The sequence below is a fragment of the Anomaloglossus baeobatrachus genome, chromosome 6 (genome assembly GCF_048569485.1).
Source record: "Anomaloglossus baeobatrachus isolate aAnoBae1 chromosome 6, aAnoBae1.hap1, whole genome shotgun sequence".
Classification (NCBI taxonomy): domain Eukaryota; kingdom Metazoa; phylum Chordata; class Amphibia; order Anura; family Aromobatidae; genus Anomaloglossus; species Anomaloglossus baeobatrachus.
The window spans coordinates 355151793-355173054 of record NC_134358.1 but is presented as its reverse complement, the minus strand read 5'-3'; the positions used below and the strand labels follow the sequence as shown (position 1 = coordinate 355173054).

At 45.7% G+C, this 21262-nt stretch overlaps 1 protein-coding gene across 2 annotated transcripts in view; it reads right to left on the bottom strand.

Moving 5' to 3' along the window:
• Window positions 1-21262, bottom strand: part of SLC12A7 (solute carrier family 12 member 7) — a 1179416-nt gene that overhangs the window by 277957 nt on the left and 880197 nt on the right. For both annotated transcript variants that reach the window (XM_075315005.1, XM_075315006.1), the window contains exon 17: window positions 562-730. In XM_075315005.1, the coding sequence (XP_075171120.1) occupies window positions 562-730 (169 nt within the window). The remainder of the gene's footprint in view (window positions 1-561; window positions 731-21262) is intronic.

Below are 21262 nucleotides of genomic sequence, written 5' to 3'. Positions count from 1 at the left end.
GTTTTTTAACATTGTTTAAAAACGCTACTTGTAGCGTTTTTGAGCTGCATCCAAATACTGCAAGTCGCTAGATCCTGACTAAACAGCATGCAAACGCATTTGAACGGTGGTATACTGATAGACAGGATCCTGTTTGGTGTACTGAGCATGCCCAGAAACCCCAGAGAGTGCGTTTGTTTCTTTATTTCTCTCTCTTTCATTCTCTCTCTTCCTCTCTCTCTCTCGTTCTCTTTCTCTCTCTCTCTTTCTCGCTCTCTCTCTTCCTCTCTCTTTCTCGCTCTCTCTTTCTTTCTCTCTCTTTCTTTCTCTCTCTCTTCCTCTCTCTCTCTCCTCTTTTTTTCCCCAGCGGCATCTGAATTTCCAGTCTGTCACATTCAGTTCCACTGACTCCCGATCACATGACTCCAATGCCCACCCATAAAATTCAAGTGGCAGGATCCTGTAAAATAACACTTGCGTTTCCATACGTTTTTCTTAAGAAAAATAGGATCCGCTTTTGCAGCAAAAATGTTCATAAAAAAACGTAGTGTGAAAGCAGCCTCTCAGGGTGACTGTTCTTACATCTTCGCCTTTCTGAGCGTCTATGTGTTTATCCAGAAAAGTCCCTTGGAGAACAGAACCAACAATTGTCAATCCTTTGCCAGCCTTTAGTTGAGTGGTCAGTGAGAGTAGCCGGGGATGCTTCACATTCTGCTCAGAATCAAGCTTCACCAACACCAAAATCTGAGGTCTGAAATACAGGAAAATAAAGAGTTTTAAGAGTTACCCACAACAGCTACAAGTGTATCAGATTAAATTAGAATACTATTAAAAAGTTAATTTATTTCAGTAATTCAATAAAAAAAGTGAAACGCATACAGTATATGGTATAGTCATACTGTATATTCATTACAAACAGAGGGATCTATTTCAAGTGTTTATTTCTGTTAATGTTGATGATTATGGCTTACAGTCAATGAAAACCCAAAGTCATTATCTCAGAAAATTAGAATATTACATAAGACCAACTGAAAAAATGATTTTAACTCAGAAATGTTGGCCTACTGTAAGTATAGGCATCGAAATTTAGAACAAAACTTCTAAGAAACCAATTTAGTAAAAAATATAACAAGTTTTATTATTTAAAATGAATACCAACAGGCAGAGAGCCTAGAAAAGGGTCATCACATGTACAAATATTATAAAGAGGTCAAGGACAGGTATCACTGCACAGGTATAAAATTCACAAGTATAATGTCTATAATAGGCATGCAAGAACAGAGGGCCTAACCCTGTGGTGTCTATTTAGTATTATAAATGATAATGGACACATATAATACCGATCATCAGTAATGTTAAGGGCCAGAACCATATGCACTATAATCAGCACTCACATGGGTATATGTAGTAGTAATGGCTGTAATGTACAGTGTAAGAAAATGTTATGGAAAGATGTACATTTGCTTAACATGGACAAAACAGAGTTCATTGTCTTTCCTCCTCCTCACTCATCTCCTCCAACAAGCCTTTCCATCAAAGTTGATGGTTGCTCACTCTCCCCAGTCTCACAAGCTCGTTGCCTTGGAGTAACTCTCGACTCTGCTCTATCCTTCAAGCCACACATCCAAGCCCTCTTCACCTCATGCAGACTACAACTCAAAAATATCTCCCGGATCCGTGCTTTCCTTAACCAAGAATCAGCAAAAACATTAGTGCATGCCCTCATCATCTCCCGCCTTGACTACTGCAACCTCCTGCTCTCTAGCCTCCCTTCCAACACTCTTGCACCTCTCCAATCTATCCTAAACTCTGCAGCCCGCTTAATCCACCTCTCCCCTCGCTATTCCCCAGCCTTGCCACTCTGCCAATCCCTGGCTTCCCATCGCCCAACAACTCCAGTTCAAAACATGAACCATGACATACAAAGCCATCCACAACCTGTCTCCTCCTTACATCTGTGACCTAGTCTACCGGTACCTACCTGCACGCAACCTCAGATCCTCACAAGATCTCCTTCTCTACTCCTCTCTTATCTCCTCTTCCCACAATCGCGTACAAGATTTCTCCCGTGCCTCCCCCATACTCTGGAACACTCTCCCTCAACATATCAGACTCTCACCTACCGTGGAAAGCTTCAAGAGGAACCTCAAGACCCACCTCTTCCAACAAGCCTACAACCTACAATAGCCCTCAGTCCAGTACACCACTGTGCAACCAGCTCTGTCCTCACCTATTGTACCATCACCCATTCCCTGTAGACTGTGAGCCCTCGCGGGCAGGGTCCTCTCTCCTCCTATACCAGTCTGTTTTGTACTGTTAATGATTGTTGTACGTATACCCTCTTTCACTTGTAAAGCGCCATGGAATAAATGGCGCTATAATAATAAATAATAATAATAATAATAATAATTTGCAGCACTAATTTTAGTTTACATGGCCTGTTATGTAAAAGTATCTAAGGCAGATGTATATAAAAAGCGCTTAACTAGAGACATGGTAGATGTAAAGTAGAAGATTTTTACCTGTGTAGAGGGAGACCTGTGCTCACATGTGACGCCAGCCCCGACGCGCACATTTCGGCGTCACCTTCATCAGGGGGTGGAGTCATCATGGTTAGGGTCCTATTATATATTGGAGAGACAGAGTGGTGGTCCAATGGGAGAGTGCGGTGTCGATATGTATATGTCACATGTCTAGACAGAAGAGGCTGAGAGTGGCTAGTATGAAAGTCACTCACAGACTGATAGAGTCAGTCATTGGTAAGGGATACGTAACAGGAGGTGTCCCTCAAGGTGATGCACCCCGCACACCGCCCCCCCGCCCACCACAGGAGACGGTCACGAGCGTGACGTCATCCGGGGAGGGCATAGGGGAGCGTGAATGTACCGGCGCGCGTCCAGGAAGCACACACACTGAGACGCATGCCAGCGCACCGCCCCTGCACCTCTCACCAGAATGCCCGCTATGAGGATGACGACAATCAGTGTCCATTTGACCCACACACTATTTTGAATATATTTTGAACATATATCTATTATTTTACACTATATATATTTTTTAGTGTTGTGTATGGTCATATTTTTCTCTGATCAACTTCTGTATCTACTGAAAAGTATGTACAATAAATGCACTCAATACTTGGTCCGGGCTCCTTTTGCATAAATTACTGCATCAATGTGGCGTGGCATGGAGGCGATCAGCCTGTGGCACTGCTGAGGTGTTATGGAAGCCCAGGTTGCTTTGATGGCAGCCTTCAGCTCATCTGCATTGTTGGGTCTGGTGTCTCTCATCTTCCTCTTGACAATATGCCATAGATTCTCTAGGGAGTTTAGGTCAGATGAGTTTGCTGGCCAATAAAGCACAGTGATAGTGTGGTTATTACACCAGGTATTGGTACTTTTGGCAGTGTGGACAGGTGCCACTAAATTTCCATCTCCAAAAAGCTGGTCAGCAGAGGGAACCATAAAGTGCTCTAAAATTTCCAAGTAGATGACTGCGCTGACTTTGATCTTGATAAAACACAGTGGACCTATACCAGTAGATGACATGGCTCTCCAAACCATCACCGATTGTGGAAACTGCACACTAGACCTCTAGCAGCTTGGATTGTGGCCTCTCCACTCTTCCTCCAGACTCTGGGACCCTGATTTCCAATTGAAATGCAAAATTTACTTTCCTCTGAAAACAACACCTTGGACCACTGAGCAATAGTCCAGTTATTTTTCTCCTTGGCTCAGAAAGACGCTTCTGGCATTGTCTATTGGTCATGAGTGGCTTGACACAAAAAATATTACAGCTGTAGCCCATGTCCTGGATACGTCTCTGTGTGGTGGCTCTTGAAGCACTTAATCCAGCAACAGTCCACTCCTTGTGAATCTCCCCCAATTTTTTAAATGGCCTTTTCTTAACAATCCTATCAGGGCTGCGGTTATCCCGGTTACTTGTGCATCTTTTTCTACAGCACTTTTTCCTTCTATTTAACTTTCCATTAATATGTTTGGATACAGCACTCTGTGAACAGCCAGCTTCTTTATCAATTGACCTTTTTTAGCCACAAAAGTGTGGAGTGTGTCAATGACTGCCTTCTGGACATCTGTGAAATCAGCAGTCTTCCCCATGATTGTGTAGCCTACTGAACCAGACTAAAGGACCATTTTAAATGCTAAGGAAGCCTTTGCAGGTGTTTTGTGGTAATTATTCTAATTTTCTGAGATAATGACTTTTGGGTTTTCATTGACAGTAAGCCATAATCATCAACATTAACAGAAATAAACACTTTAAATAGATCACTATGTTTGTAATGACTCTATATATTGTAATACATTTGTTTCCATTTTTCTATTGAATTAATGAAAAAATTAACTTTTTGATGATATTCTAATTTATTGAGATGCACTTGTAGATCGTTTTCCTAAAACTGTTGGCAGTCTGACAGCTTTGATACACAAAACTCTATGTTCTTTGCAGTCCACTCGTGTCCAATACAAAAACCCAAACAGATATACAGAAGACTCCTATTTATGTTCCATCAGTATGTCTGATCACTCCCTGAAGTATATCTCTGGCAGAATTCTCTGCTGTATCTCACTGTATAGGTATACAGTGCCATAGATTGGCCATTGACTTTCATTGAAATAAAATCGTAGTGTTTGATAATTTTTTTTTATATTTTTTTTTTAACGCTGACTCTCTGCAAGGGAAAAAGGAGTAGACTATGCTTTCCTATATAGTGGAAATAAGTACTTCATACCAATGCACACTTGCAGCCAGCCTATGCTAAAGGAAAATCTTCTCCTTCTGGCATACCCGGGGTACAGGGACAAGATATGAAGATTCCCTAATTAATATATTATTGTGCTAAACATTGATGCAAAGTGTTATGAGTGAAGAAAGAGGGAAAATACTTTATGTAAATGAAAATATATATATATTTTTTTTTAAATTAAACACTAGTTCACTCTGGTTTTCCAGCAGGATTCTACACTTCAAAGGTGATTCTTATTAGAACAACCCCATTTAAGGGGAACCTGTCAGTAACTTTAAGGTCTACAAACTAATTTAATTGGTGATTTAAGTATCAGACGACCCAAATGGATTTTCCATTGTTTAGAAAATCAACCTTGTATCTGAAAGTGCACCAGTGGCAACCAGCTAATGAAGAGTTTTCTAACAGACGGCCCGCAGGCACGTGGCCCTCTTAATGATTGTTGCTGGTGTAGGAGACCACTACCATCAGCTCTTTATTTTAGTGTAAAGTATGGCCGGCACTGCGTGGAAAAGCCCTCTGCACAGTTATACCAATGGCAGCTGCTGGCCTCTGATTGGCTGGTGGATGCCATTGTTTAAGCTGTGCAGAGAGCTTTTCTGCATGGCGCCTGCCACACATTCAACTGAAATAAAGCGCTGATAATAGCAACCCCCTGCACCAGGCGCACTCGTCAAGGAGGCCATGAGAAGCAGGAAAGAGGACACAGAGGTCAGGTAAGAGGAATCTTTTTTTTGTGTATGTGAAGAATGGCATATTAGAGGAAATTACTACGGGATGGGAAATTGCTACAAGAAGAGGACCATCATGAGCACATTACTACAGGATGGGGCATTACTACAGGATAGACACATTACCACAGGATTAGCACATTACTACAGGATGGGGACAAAGATGGGCACATTACTACAGGATGACAATCAGGATGGGGTACATTACTACAAGATGAGGACAATTATAGGCACATTGCTACAGGATGGGGACATTACTACAGGATGGGGACCAGGATGGGGACATTACTACAGGATGGAGACTAGGATGGGGACATTACTACAAGATGGGGATCAGGATAGGGACATTACTGCAAGATGGGGACCAGGATGGGGACATTACTACAGGATGGGGACCAGGATGCAGCATATTACTACGAGATGTTGGCCGATATTCCTATATTGTGCCAATTGTCAAAACTATTAAAAAAAAGTGGAAAAAACCCTCAAAATAAAGCATGAATTTTTTTTACCCTTAAAAATGTCTTTTTATGCATCAACTAAATTAAACAAAGAAGTGCAGATTTGTTATCACCACATCCGTAATGACCCAAGCTATAAAACCATTTCATTAACCATATTATGAATGTCATTTAAAGAAATAAACGAGCGAAAAATGTTCAAAAAGTAATCCAAAAGGTGTTCAGGAAAAAATATGGTTTCACTAAAAATTTCACTATGTCCTCCAAAGAATGCGGCCCCTAAATGATTTTTTTTCCATGTGTGGCCCATGTACCCATCTGAGTTTGAGACTCCTGGGCTAATGCATGGATCCTCTGCATTATTTCCTACCTAGTACAACTCCATGTGCTTAAATGGGTTTTCCTAAGAACAAAGCTACTGCATAGGATCACAGCTAATTTTTTTTGTGAGGTAAAGAATTTCCATGCTTGTTTTTAAAAAATGTTTTACCTCAAAGACAGAATTAGCTGTGATCCCATACTGACCTGCCTGTATACGCTCTCTTGTGTCCTCCCCTGCCCAGGAGATGTGGTATGATCAGACCATGTCCCTGTATTGAGACACTTCCATTACACAATACATAGCAGGGGCACATCTATAAGATTATGTCAGCACAGGGAAATTTCTTTTAAACACATCCAATTGTGGAAATTATTATTTCAAAATCTATTGATTAAAGTCAACTTTCTGGGAAAAGCCCGCCAACTGACATCTCTTCAAAGGAGTAAAAACAAGAAGAGACATCAATCAAAGCCTTAGGACTGCTGCTAGGAGGGGAATAATGTTGAGGATTAGACTAGAAATCAATGATTTCTGAAATCTCATGCACACACAGCACAATTAGCATGACGTCGACAAACCCGCCCTGTCAACAGGAGAGATGAAAAAAGACCCTGCAGTTCTGTTGACATGACGTTAGCAGAAGCAGCTGAGTTGCAGACAGGAATGGACTGTGACCGCTCTGTATCGGAGAAGAACAAGCAGGTGGTTTGCCACTATCTACCTGTTAGTGCTTAGGCACGTTTTTTGCTATTTCCTTTATGCGCCTATGATCATGTGGTGAATTTTTGATGCTGTGTATATTCATTGCACAACAAACGCAGTATGTTACAGTTCCAGAAAAATGGGTGGGATTTACAGAGATCTCATACCCACTGTGCCTTTTTTAATGCAGCGTAATCTGACCTGCAGTGCATGTTTCAAATCTGCCACATGTCAATTTTTCTTTTGGAAAAAAAGTTTTATGTACAGATTTTCCCCATAGAATTGCAGGTAAAAAAACATATTTGTTCGTATATTTCCCGCTATATTAACACACTAAAAATAGATATAAACCAGACATGACTATGCTAAAAGTTTTCTTTTTAAAATTAATTTGATTGAAAACTGTTCCACAACAATATAACCTGTATTCCAAAAGACTTATTCAGAAGTAAAAAGCAAAGTATATCAATATGCATTGTTCCTCAAAAGAAATACATAAAGGAGCTACCCAGGTTCTTATACACACGTGGTCAAAACTGTTGGTACCCCTCATTTAATGGAAGAAAACCCCACAATGGTCAAAGAAATAACATGAATCCGACAAAAGTAATAATAAATACATAAAATCTATGAAAATGAACAGATAAAATCAGACATTACTTTTCAACCATGCTTCCACAGAATTTAAAAAAAGAAAAAAAAAGAAAAAAACTCATGAAACAGGCCTGGACAGAAATGATGTGAACCTTAAAATATTGTGACAAAAGGGACATGTTAAATCAAGGGATGTCCACTAATTAGCATCACAGGTTTTTACAATTTTTTAATCAGTTAGTGGGCCTTTATATAGGGCTACAGATACTCACTGTGCTGTTTGGTGACATGGTGTGTACCACACTCAACATGGACAAGAGGAAGCAAAGGAATGAGTTGTCTCAGGAGATTATAAAGAAAATTATAGACAAGCATGTTAAAAGGTAAAGGTTATAAGGCCATCTCAAAGCAGCTTGATGATACTGTGCCTACATTTGCATATATTATTCAGAAATTTAAGATCCATGTGACTGTAGCCAACCTCCCTGGACGTGGCCACAGGAGAAAAACTGACGATAAATCAATGAGACGGGTAATACGAATGGTAACAAAAGAGCTCAGAAAAAACTTCTAAAGAGATTAAAAGGGAACTTCGAGCTCAATGAACATCAGTGTCAGATCGCACTATTCGTCGTTGTTTGAGCCATAGTGGAGTTCATGGAAGACGACCAAAAGGGACACCAAAAAAACAAAGAAAAAAAACAATTAAAAAGTCAGACTGGAATTTGCCAAACTACATGCTGACAAGCCACAAAGCTTCTGAGAGAATGCCCTATGGACAGATTAGACAAAAATGGAACTTTTTGGCAAGGCACATCAGCTCTATGTTTACAGACAGAAAAATGAAGTACATCAAGAAAAGAACACTGTCCCTACTATGAAACATGGAGAAGGCTCTGTTATGTTCTGGGGCTGCTTTGCTGCATCTGGCACAGGGTGTCTTGAATCTGTGCAGGGTACAAAGAAATCTCAAGACTATCATGGCATTCTATTCTAGAGAGAAATGTGCTGCCCAGTGTCAGAAAACTTTGTCTCAGTCGCAGTTCATGGGTCTTGCAACAGGATAATGACCCAAGGCACACAGCTAAAAACACTCATAATGGCTAAGAGGAAAACATTGGACTATTCTGAAGTGGTCTTCTATAAGCCCTGACCTAAATCATATTAACCCTAGAACGCGCAAGCATAACAATCTACCATAGAAAACAAATGACCTAGCAGGCCTGCGAGGCCCCAGGTATGCGTTCTAGGGTTAAGCATCTTTGGAAAGAGCTGAAACATGCTGTCTGGAAAAGGCAACCGCCACACATGACACAACTGGAGCAGTTTGCTCTTGAGGAGTGGCCAAAATACCTATCGAGAGGTGCAGAAGTTGTTATGGGGGGACTGGCAGATTAGGACCAGGGAGTATATATCCTAGTCACCAGTCGGGGCCCACCGTGCTCCAGATGGCAAAGGAGCTGCTGGCACCTGAAGGTTAGGTGGAGACTATAGAGCGTAATGGCTCTGAGATAACCCAGGAAACTGGTCACGTGTAGGAACACGTCAGACCGGAAGACAACCCAGTTAGCGTTTCGGTGGAATTGGCACAACCCTGACCACGTGTGCAGGGAACACGTCAGGCCGGATGGTGACCAGGTAGCGTTGACCAGAAGACCGCCACGAAGGCGTCCTGTCGGCCACGTGTGTAGGACACGTCAGGCCGAGCGGTCCTCCGATTAGCGTTTCTGGTCACTATGTGAATGGCCACGTGTGTAGAGGACACGTCAGGCCAAGAAATCACACCAGTAACGTTGACTGGGAAGCCAAGGAAGATACACACCAAAACCAGGAACACCCTGTTAACGCCACAGGGGTCCTGGGGTACGCTGTCCGTGCACGTAGGGGGCACAATCGGACAGGTGGCGCAGCAGGTGTGTTGTCCGTGTGCGTAGGGGGCACAATCAGACAGGAGGCACAGCAGGTACGTTGTCCGTGTGCGTAGGGGGCACAATTGGACAGGAGGCGCAGCAGCTGCAGCCAAGTTAACTCCACTGGGCTGCACAAGCATGACTGGATGGCAGGAGGTGGAAGCCGGCGCCTGACCCTAACGTACTGAGCCACGGGTGTCTTGGCGTGACAAGCACCGGACGCCTAACCCTACCTACTGCTTCCAAACACAGGCTTATGCCGCAATAAGGCTCTAACATGGAGGTGTGCTCTGTCTGAGCAAATGTGAAGACTGCGCACCTCCATGTTGTCTCCAGCCCCTTTTATAACCTGGGTCCGCCCCAAACCCATGGTGGACCACAATGGCACCTCCAGGGACCAACAGCAGAGTGCCATGTTATCAGCGACATCACAAGCAGCCTATCCTGAACCGCCATGTCACTGATGACCTCATGGCAGCCACGCCCCAAACACTTCACCAGTCATTGTCTGACGACCAATGGTGAGGTGTCGTGTCATAGGGCCGGGCCTCCGCGAGCCAGTCCGGAGTGAACACTGTCATGATGTATTTTACCTTCTCACTGTATTTGCTGTAATACTATGTCAGGATGTGATGTCACTTTCCTTTGGTTGTACTTACTGAACACTTTGAAATGTCTTGGGATGTAAGTAACCATACCTTCCCCCCATCTCCTGTGTCTCTGGGCCCATAATGCAATTATCTCTTGTCCACACAGCCAGGGGAACTTCTCATTGTTTTGTAAGCAGTGGATAACGCCAACTACACAAACCTGTAGGCATCTCGGAGCCAACCTTCTAGAATCTTCTAGTGGGCCCAACCATTGTATAGACCCCTACCCTTGAGGGGCGGGCCCACGAGCTCAAACAATTCACTCCTGTTTCTAAATGCAGTTGGGAGTTGAGTTTTTGAAGAGGAAGGGAGCGAGATCTGAATCTGCGGACAGACCTCGCCGTCCAGTGGATTGTGTGGGATTTCTGGGACTCTGAAAAGGACTATTACGTTGTGATCTGGCACTTTGGATTATCGGGAGGTGCCCCCGAATCTGTTTTATTTGGACTTGTCGTGTGCTGTTCCTGTATTCCTGTTAGTAAACCTGTTGGATCATCCTCGGCCTGTTGTCTCTCTTTGCTCTGATGTACACCCCGTCACAAACTGGTGGCAGCAGTGGGATCAGAGAAGAAGAAATGGAGGACAACAGCCAATCGACGTCTGAAACCAGAACCTCAGGATACAGGAACTGGACTGTGGCGAGTCTACAAACAAAGGCCCGTGAATTAGGTGTCGGCTACAAAGGACTCTCTAAGGAGCAACTAATTGAGGCATTGGAACACGCTTGCCTGCAAGATGGCACCGAGGAACAATTTCCACAGCAAGGGGAGCAAAGACGGGAGCCGGAGGTGAATACCCAAAAAAGTCAATGGGTTGTGTGGTACAAGGAAAAGATGGCACTGCTTGGAGATGAGGCCACCATAGAAGATAAGAGGGAGGCCATGCGTGGAGCTGAAGAGAAGGAGCGCAGGATGGAGGAGATGGCATTGCTGGATAAGCAGCTCGCTGTGGAAGCCGCGAGAGGTTCCAGACAGACTGTAACCCCAGCACCCATCATGAGGGAACTTCCCAGAGTGTCCCGCAAAGACTTCAAGCAGTTTAATGAGGCTGCTGGTGACCTTGAGGGCTTCTTCCAGGACTTTGAGCATCAGTGTCGATTAATGGAAGTCCCAGAAAGGGAGCGCGTCCGGCATCTGGTTGGGCTCTTAGAGGGTGGAGCTGCTGCAGCCTATAGAGCTATGGACCCTCGGTGGAACTGTGAGTATGCGGATATTAAACAGACTATTCTAGAACATTATGCTGTAACGCCAGACACTTACAGGACTCAGTTCCGTACTCTAGCATGTGATGAGGAAGTGTCCTTCAAGATGTATGCCCACAAACTCAAACATCTGTGGCATCGTTGGTTGGAGGCAGAGGAGGCCTTAACCTTGGAGACCGTCCTCCAGGTCCTCCTAAAAGAGCAGTTTTACTTCAAGTGCCCCGCTGAGATCCGGGAATGGGTGCGTGAAAGGAGACCAGCCACTGTGGAGGAAGCTGCAGCTCTAGCTGATGAGGCTCTCACCATCAAGCCTCAGTGGAAAAAACTACTACCCAGTGAGAAAAAAAACACCAACCCCCCCAACGCTGGTGGCCCCTGGTCCTTCTGGCCCCAATGTTCACCATCACCCTAGACCGTCAACTCATGGGGACCTTCGTGTGACTGTGCCTCGCATTACTCATGCTCCACCTTTGGGAATACGACGCGGAGGAAGAATCCCAGAGCGCAGATGTTATGGATGTGGGCAGCCTGGGCACATGCAATTCCAATGTCCAGGTGTTCGTAGACAGAACAGCTACAGACCGCCTTTGCCTGTTCATTACCTACAGACACCTTCACCAGGAGAAGAGCTGGATTCTGTGCCTGATGACTTGCCAAGTGACTCAGATATCCTGGCTCCCCTACCCGGAGTCTATGGGGTGCGAGCTCCAGCCACCTGTTCTTCTGATCTTCAGGACAAACATCTACAGGAGGTCGTGCTGGATGGCCAAAAAGTTGTTGGCTTCCGTGACACTGGGGCTTTCCTCACCATAGCCGATCCCCGAGTAATTCAACCACAAGCAATTCAAAAGGGACCAGGAATTGCCATTGAACTGGCAGGAGGTACCCAGAGATATATTCCAAGAGCGAGTGTGACCCTGGATTATGGCTTTGGGGCAAAACAATGTGTGGTCGGTGTGATGAGCGGCCTCCCTGCAGACGTTCTTCTAGGAAATGATGTGGGGAATCTTCATTGCCACTTTGGTCAAAAACTCAGCTTTTCAAAGAAGCAACATGTCAATTGTTTTTGCCATTTGGATTTTGCACTGCAAAGCTGAGTTTTTGACCAAAGTTCTGCCACAAAAAGGCAGCATTTTGAACAACATAGTGTGAACAAGAAACCCAAATTCCCATAGACTTTGCTTGAATAGTAGAACACATCCATTTTGGCATTAAACAGCGCAGAAGAAAAAGCAGCAAAAAAGCAGGTAAAAAGCAGGTAAAAAGCAACGTGCGCACATACCCTTAGATGTGGAGGTGCAAGCAGCCAGCTGGTCGACTCGAGGCACGGCCAAAAACGGCAGCCGGCGCCTGGGCGCAACTGGAACCGCAGCAGGCTGCTTGCGGCTATGGCGGCACCGATTCGTAACAGTACCCCCCCCTCTAGCGCCCCCCCCCACTCGGATGGTCTGTAGTCGCCACAGGTACCACTGTGCGACAAGCGGAAGATGGAGATATGCTGTGGGAGCTACAAAACTCACTCCACCGCACAATCTCCCCTGACGACCACTTGATATGTGGGGAATGCCGCTTCAGCCAAGGCATGCCCAGCAGAATATCATCTGCACCCTTAGGGAGAACCCAGAACGAAATGGTCTCCCTATGCCCAGATGACATGGCAAAAGTAATGGGCACTGTCCGGTGGAGAATTACCTCGGGCAAATAGGACCCATCCACCACACGGACTCTCACTGGCCTTGGCATTTGCACCAGCGGGATGGCATGCCGCCGGGCAAAAGAGGAGGAGATAAGATTACCCCCAGCTCCTGTGTTCACACGTGCCCTTGTGTATGGACACAGGAAACGTCACCCTAATGGATGACGCCTGGTCCAGTCTGCCACCAGCTATGGTCACCGATCGCGGTCGCTTAACCTGACGCTTAGTGGCAACGGTTGGCATAATGACCGAACTGCCCACAAGCGAAACAGGAAGTACTCTTGCGACTCGATGACATAGCTTCAACAACCCTAGAGATGTCCATAGGAACAGGGACGTCTTCTAAGGGAGGTGCAGTGGGAGAGACCAATACAGTGCCTGAACGACCCTCTGACCTGCGCTCCAGCTGACGTTCGGAGGTCCGCGGGTAGCCAGAGTCATGAGGGCCTCAAGGGTAGTTGGAACCTCGCGTGACGATAACGCGTCCTTCACATGCGAGGCCAACCCTTTCCAAAAAAGTGGAATGAGGGTCCTCTCTGGCCACCCCAGTTCTGCAGCAAGTGTCCTGAATCTCACAGCATACTGACTCGAGGAAGTACGCCCCTGCTCCAAAGTCAGCAGCTGTAGGGCCGAGTCGTGAGTGACCTGAGGCCCCAGGAATACTTGCCGCATGGACTCCAAGTACTCCTTGGAGTCCTGAACTACGGGGTCATTCCTCTCCCACAATGGTGTGGCCCACTCCAGTGCTCTATCAGAGAGCAAGGATTAGATAAACCCCACCTTCGACTGCTCTGTAGGGAACCTTGCAGCCAGCAGCTGTAGATGGACTCTGTACTGGTTCACAAATCCCCTACATGCCTTGCTGTCCCCTGAAAACTTGTTGGGCAGCAAGAGGTGAGGGAGGGGTGTAGTGGGCTTGGTGGCAGACACCATTGCGGCCGCTCGAGCCACCACATCATCCATATCAGCAGCAAGGGCAGACTGCTCAAGAGACCTAACTCTGGCCTCAAGCTGCTGTATGAACTGATATAGCTGCTCTACCTCCGCCATGCCAGCCAGACCCTGGCGCAGTCTTACTGTTACGGGGGGGACCGGCAGATTAGGACCAGGGAGTATATATCCTAATCGCCAGTCGGGGCCCACCGTGCTCCAGATGGCAAGGGAGCTGCTGGCACCTGAAGGTTAGGCGGAGACTATAGAGTATAATGGCTCTGAGATAACCCAGGAAACTGGTCACGTGTGTAGGGACACGTCAGACTGGAAGACAACCCAGTTAACGTTTCGGTGGAATTGGCGCAACCCCGACCACGTGTGCAGGGAACACGTCAGACCGGATAGTGACCAGGTAGCGTTGAACAAAAGACCGCCACAAAATCGCCCTGTCATCCACGTGTGTAGGACACGTCAGGCCGAGCGGTCCTCCGATTAACGTTTCTGGTCACTATGTGAATGGCCACGTGTGTAGAGGACACGTCAGGCCAAGAAATCACACCAGTAGCGTTGACTGGGAAGCCAAGGAAGATACACACCAAAACCAGGAACACCCTGTTAATGCCACAGGGGTCCTGGGGTACGCTGTCCGTGCGCGTAGGGGGCACAATCGGACAGGTGGCGCAGCAGGTGTGTTGTCCGTGTGCGTAGGGGGCACAATCAGACAGGAGGTGCAGCAGGTACGTTGTCCGTGTGCGTAGGGGGCACAATTGGACAGGAGGCGCAGCAGCCACAGCCCAGTTAACTCCATTGGGCTGCACAAGCAGGACTGGACGGCAGGAGGTGGAAGCCGGTGCCTGACCCTAACGTGCTGAGCCACGGGTGTCTTGGCGTGACAAGCACCGGACGCCTAACCCTACCTACTGCTTCCAAACACAGGCTTATGCCGCAATAAGGCTCTAACATGGAGGTGTGCTCTGTCTGAGCAAATGTGAAGACTGCGCACCTCCATGTTGTCTCCAGCACCTTTTATAACCTGGGTCCGCCCCAAACCCAGGGTGGACCACAATGGCACCTCCAGGGACCAACAGCAGAGTGCCATGTCATCAGCGACATCACAAGCGGCCTATCCTGAACCGCCATGTCACTGATGACCTCATGGCAGCCACGCCCCAAACACTTCACCAGTCATCGTCTGACGACCAATGGTGAGGTGTCGTGTCATAGGGCCGGGCCTCCGCGAGCCACTCCGGAGTGGCCACATCATCAGGACACCTGATGCCCTCTGGCCTATCAGGGCCTGCCACCTCACGGACATGCCCAGTGAAGTCCTTCCCGGACTTTGCCTCCAATGCACTAAGTGCCTGAGCATGCTTAGTAGCCTGGACAACAGTCTCAGAAATCAGACTATCAACCTGAGCATGCTCAGTAGGCACAACACAGGACAGACACAGCACGCAGTCCAAGTACCTGTGCAAAGAGGCTTTTCGCACTAAGTGTAGGCGCATGCTCAGTAGCCCGAACCGAGGACTTAGGCTGAGAAATGGCACTATCAGGCGGAGCATGCTCACTAGGCGAAACACTGGACTTAGGCTCCGACTGTAACGCCTGGTCCCACCAGACCCCGGGGGGGGAGCTCTCCCTCACATCTGCCCAGTCCCAGCATGGCTCCCACATGCACTCCTGCCCCCACTCCCAGGCAGAGAAGGCCTTCCACTTACCGGCCCCAGGGCTCTGCAGACGTTGCTCCCACTCCAAGGCCTGCTGCAGTTTCCTCCTCACACAGAATTGCTGTAGGTGATTCTAGGCTGTGTGCGAGGCCACGCCCCCTTTCTTAAAGTGGCATGCCCCAAATCCTGGAAGTGATCTCAGAGGTCACCTGCTGCCTAATAGGTATTTAAGTTCACTTCCCCCGGCAGCAGGCGCCCGAGCAACGCCTCTATTAGTGCATTGCCAGTGTCCTAATCTGTTTCTGCTATTGTTTATGATCCGTACATTTGTTACCTGATTCTAATCCTGTGTCTCACCGTAGTGCCATCTATACCATTCCGGCTGTGGACGTCACCACCTATTCCTACCGTGGACGTCACCGTGCCATACCTGCCTTGGACACTATCTGTACCGTACCGGCTGTGGACGTCACCACCTGTGGACGTCACCACCCATTCCTACCGTGGACGTCACCGTGCCATACCTGTCGTGGACACTATCCGTACCATACCGGCTGTGGACGTCACCTGCTGTGAAACATCTCCGGTGCCACTTCCGTGTTCCGCCTGCCGCGGACATCGTACCCGAGCCACGCCTGGCCGTACAGAGACTCCTACCTCCGGTCCCTGGCTGCCGTGCATTTAGGCCTTCTGGGGAGGCGCCGCACAGTCCCTGTATAGGGGTTCGCTGCTGGCCGTCTTCTCAGGGGAGTCCGGTGCACGGTCCAGTGGGTCCACCTCCGGACGTTCGCCGCTCCTCGGTGAGCGTAACACCGGCTGGGGTAAATCGGCACACGCATGCGCACTAGCCGCCTCTGCACACTTAGATGTGGAGGTGCAAGCAGCCAGCTGGACGACCCGAGGCACGGTTAAAAACGGCAGCCGGCGCCTGGGCGCAACTGGAAAAGCAGCAGGCTGCTTGCGGCTATGGCGGCGCCGATTCGTAACAGAAGTCTCATTGATAGTTACAGGAATCGATTGATTGCAGTAATTGCCTCAAAAGGTTGTGCAATCAAATACTAAGTTACGGGTACCATCATTTCTAGCCAGGCCTATTTTATGAGGTTTATTTTTTTTTTTAATTCTCTGAAAGCAGAAAAGCAATGTCTCACTTTCATTTGTTCAGTTTCATATATTTTTTATTTATTATTACTTTTGTCAGATTCAAATTATTTCTGCGACTATTGTGGGTTTTTCTTTCATTAAACAAGGGGTACGAACAATTTTGACCATGTGTGTATCACTGCAAAGTTATATTAGCAAAACAAATGAAACTCAAATTGTGTTACATAGTTACATAGGTTGAAAAAAGACCTAGGTCCATCTAGTTCAACCTTTCTCCACCAATTATACATTTTGTCATTAAGTCACTTATACCCAACAATGTTGTGTGTAGTGAGGAAATCATCCAGCCCTTTTTTAAAAGCTGTTATAGTGTCTGCCATTATTACCTCTTGTGGTAGGGCATTCCACAGTCTGGCCGCTCTAACAGTAAAGAACCCTTTCCTATTTATCTGCCGGAATTTCTTTTCTGTCACTCGCAGGGAATGCCACCGGGTCCTTAGTATTGTCTTTGGAAGAAATAAGTCATGTGCCAGTCCTTTATATTGACCACACATGTATTTATACATATAAATGAGATCTCTTCTGAGACGTTTTTTTTTCTAAGCTAAACAAATATAACTTTTCCAACCTCTCAAGTGGTACAAACAAAACAAATAATCTGGCACTCAAATTTTGCACGAGTGAGTCAAAAATTTTAATGATGTACACTGTCAGGTAGGTCAAACAAGGTATAGACTACTGCAGGTCAATGGGAGTGACCAGGGCTGGATGCAGTGCAGTTCAGATGCCACGCTGGGTGCAGGAGGAGAGCGCTGTGGAAAAGCGACCTAATCGCTGGTCGTGCTGACATTCCTCCTGACAGTGTGCGTTTTGAGGAAGGTTTCTTTGGAAACCGAAACATTGTTGTACACAATTCTTGCCCCATTAAGATTTTTTACTCACTTGTGCAAAATTTGAGTTCTGGATTCTTTGTTTTGTTTGTACCACGGAGTTGAATCCTATCCAGGCACGTCACCAAACCAGGAGTGCCGTAGTTTGTATTTGAACCGGATTTTCCAACCTCTCATCATATGGGAGGCCTTCCATTCCTTGTAGTAGTCTTTTCTTTCTCTTCTATAACTAACTTGTTATTATATTTTAAGGGGCCAATACTATCCTTTGTTTTCCTTTTGGCATTGATATATTTATAAAAGATTTTGGGATTTATTTTAATGTCCTTGGCGATTTTTCTTTCAGTAGCTAATTTTGCTTGCTTGATTTCTTTTTTACATTTCCTATTGATATCTTTATACTTCTGAAATGCTATTTCTGTATTCTCAGCCTTCAAGATTTTAATCGCCTTTTGTTTTTGTTTTATTATAATATTTATAATTAGAATATTATATTATAATATTTATAATTAGAATATTTATTATTGTACAGTCTTATTTATCCATAGTAGTTTCTTTTTATTCCTGGACATTTTATTACCAGAGGGTATACGTTTTTTACAGGACTCTAGGAGTATATCCTTAAACTTACCCCATTTATGTTCGGTATCCCCAGTTACCATGACTTTGTCCCAATCTACACATTTAAGCTTTTCCCTTAATTGTTGAAATCAGCTTGCCTGAAATTTCAGATTTTAGCATTTCCCCTTTGAATTGTTATATTGAATATTAGTTTTAGCTTAGCATATTATGATCGCTGGTGCCCAAGTGCTCCCAGACCTGTAGATCTGAATTTGTATCTGGCCTATTTGACAGGACCAGATCTAGCAAATTCGGTTCTACCATCTGAGAGAGGAAATTGTTTTGAATTGTAGATAAGAACTTACAGATTTTAGCACAACCAGATTCTATGTCCCACTGAATGTCTGGATAGTTGGAATCCCCCATGATAAGAACCCAATTATTATTATTATTTCCTGCCTTTTCAATTTGTTGCAGCATTTCACTCTCTATCTGTTCAGCTATGTTAGAAGGCTTATAGCAAACTGCATACTGACTTTACATTGTTGCAGCTCCCCCCAATGTCTTCATTGAACACAGGTCTTAGGTTAGATTTGATAAATATACACACCCCTCCACGTTTTTTATTTTTTCTGTCCTTCCTAAATGTAGTATACCCCTCTACATTTGTCACCCAGTCATGGCTATCATCCAGCCAGGTTTCCGTAATGCCCATGTGACGCCCCTGGACTAGTCAAGGCGTCACAGGGTACTACACACTCTTTACCTCTTAGAGAGTGAAGGACTTAACCCCCCATGGTTATGGGTTCCCAACCTATGGTACTGCCTCCATCCGCATCCAAATCCCAACCACACCTCACACCACACCCTGTCAGACACACCAGTGGGCTGCTGAGCTGGAATAGGGCCGCCCACCTAGGTGTCAGGCAGACTGGTGGGAGGGAAGTAAGAGAGAAGAGAAGTAGCTCTCAGAGAGTGAGGAGCTGGGGAGTAACAGCTTCCTAGAGAGGAGTGTTAGCCCTCGAGTAGTGAGGAGTGAGGGGAGTGTGTGGCTCCATGGGAATTCGAGGTTGGGTCACAGACAGTGGTCTGGTACCGGAGGAGTCGGAGACCCGGTCGCAAGGGATTGAGGCTGGGTGCCTAGACCCGGTCTTGGAGGACAGTCAGCAGCTCGAGTCTAATAAGCGGTCCAGGACCAAAAGCACGGTGGGGTACTGGACCCTAGGTCGGGGAGAAGCTTCAGGCAACACGGAAATTAACCTGCGGACGATAGTGACTTTATGGACTGTCCCCAAGAAGCTCAGAGATCAGGGGCACTAGCTCAACGAGGGGGATAGGGCTTTCCAACCCACGCAGCCCACAGAAATCCCAAGCGTGAGCCCTTGAGAGCACAGCTCCACTACCAACAGTAGGGACCAGGGCCCAGACAGCTTTATGCCAACACTATGGGGAGATAAGGTATGCACACCAGTGACTATGGAAGGGGAATACATGGAATAGCAGAAACTGCTGTGTGAATACTGACATGAAAAATTCAATAGCTATTTGTAAGAATGAAATGTGAAAAATGGAACCTGCATTACTGCCATGAATATATGAATAAAGAGAAATTTAGCTACTGAATTGATCAATGCAGAAGAGCCCCAACACTACGCCAAAGTATTTCTCTACGTTGGGGTCCCTAGCTTGTGTGTGTCCTCTCATGCAGTTAAAAAACTTACCGTGTATGGGACGCTGAGACCCAGGCTATATATGCGTATAATGTGGATTGGCAATAGGTGTGTATGGGGAGGGTTCACAAACGAAAAACTACTAACATTAAGGAATAACGTTTGGAACTCCATTCTATGTCTGAACTGGGTGCAAAAAACCTAAAAAACATCACTATGGGGAGATAAGGTATGCACACCAGTGACTATGGAAGGGGAATACATGGAATAGCAGAAACTGCTGTGTGAATACTGACATGAAAAATTCAATAGCTATTTGTAAGAATGAAATGTGAAAAATGGAACCTGCATTACTGCCATGAATATATGAATAAAGAGAAATTTACCTACTGAATTGATCAATGCAGAAGAGCCCCAACACTACGCCAAAGTATTTCTCTACGTTGGGGTCCCTAGCTTGTGTGTGTCCTCTCATGCAGTTAAAAAACTTACCGTGTATGGGACGCTGAGACCCAGGCTATATATGCGTATAATGTGGATTGGCAATAGGTGTGTATGGGGAGGGTTCACAAACGAAAAACTACTAACATTAAGGAATAACGTTTGGAACTCCATTCTATGTCTGAACTGGGTGCAAAAAACCTAAAAAACATCACTATGGGGAGATAAGGTATGCACACCAGTGACTATGGAAGGGGAATACATGGAATAGCAGAAACTGCTGTGTGAATACTGACATGAAAAATTCAATAGCTATTTGTAAGAATGAAATGTGAAAAATGGAACCTGCATTACTGCCATGAATATATGAATAAAGAGAAATTTAGCTACTGAATAGATTTCTGCTATTCCATGTATTCCCCTTCCATAGTCACTGGTGTGCATACCTTATCTCCCCATAGTGATGTTTTTTAGGTTTTTTGCACCCAGTTCAGACATAGAATGGAGTTCCAAACGTTATTCCTTAATGTTAGTAGTTTTTCGTTTGTGAACCCTCCCCATACACACCTATTGCCAATCCACATTATACGCATATATAGCCTGGGTCTCAGCGTCCCATACACGGTAAGTTTTTTAACTGCATGAGATGACACACACAAGCTAGGGACCCCAACGTAGAGAAATACTTTGGCGTAGTGTTGGGGCTCTTCTGCATTGATCAATTCAGTAGCTAAATTTCTCTTTATTCATATATTCATGGCAGTAATGCAGGTTCCATTTTTCACATTTCATTCTTACAAATAGCTATTGAATTTTTCATGTCAGTATTCACACAGCAGTTTCTGCTATTCCATGTATTCCCCTTCCATAGTCACTGGTGTGCATACCTTATCTCCCCATAGTGATGTTTTTTAGGTTTTTTGCACCCAGTTCAGACATAGAATGGAGTTCCAAACGTTATTCCTTAATGTTAGTAGTTTTTCGT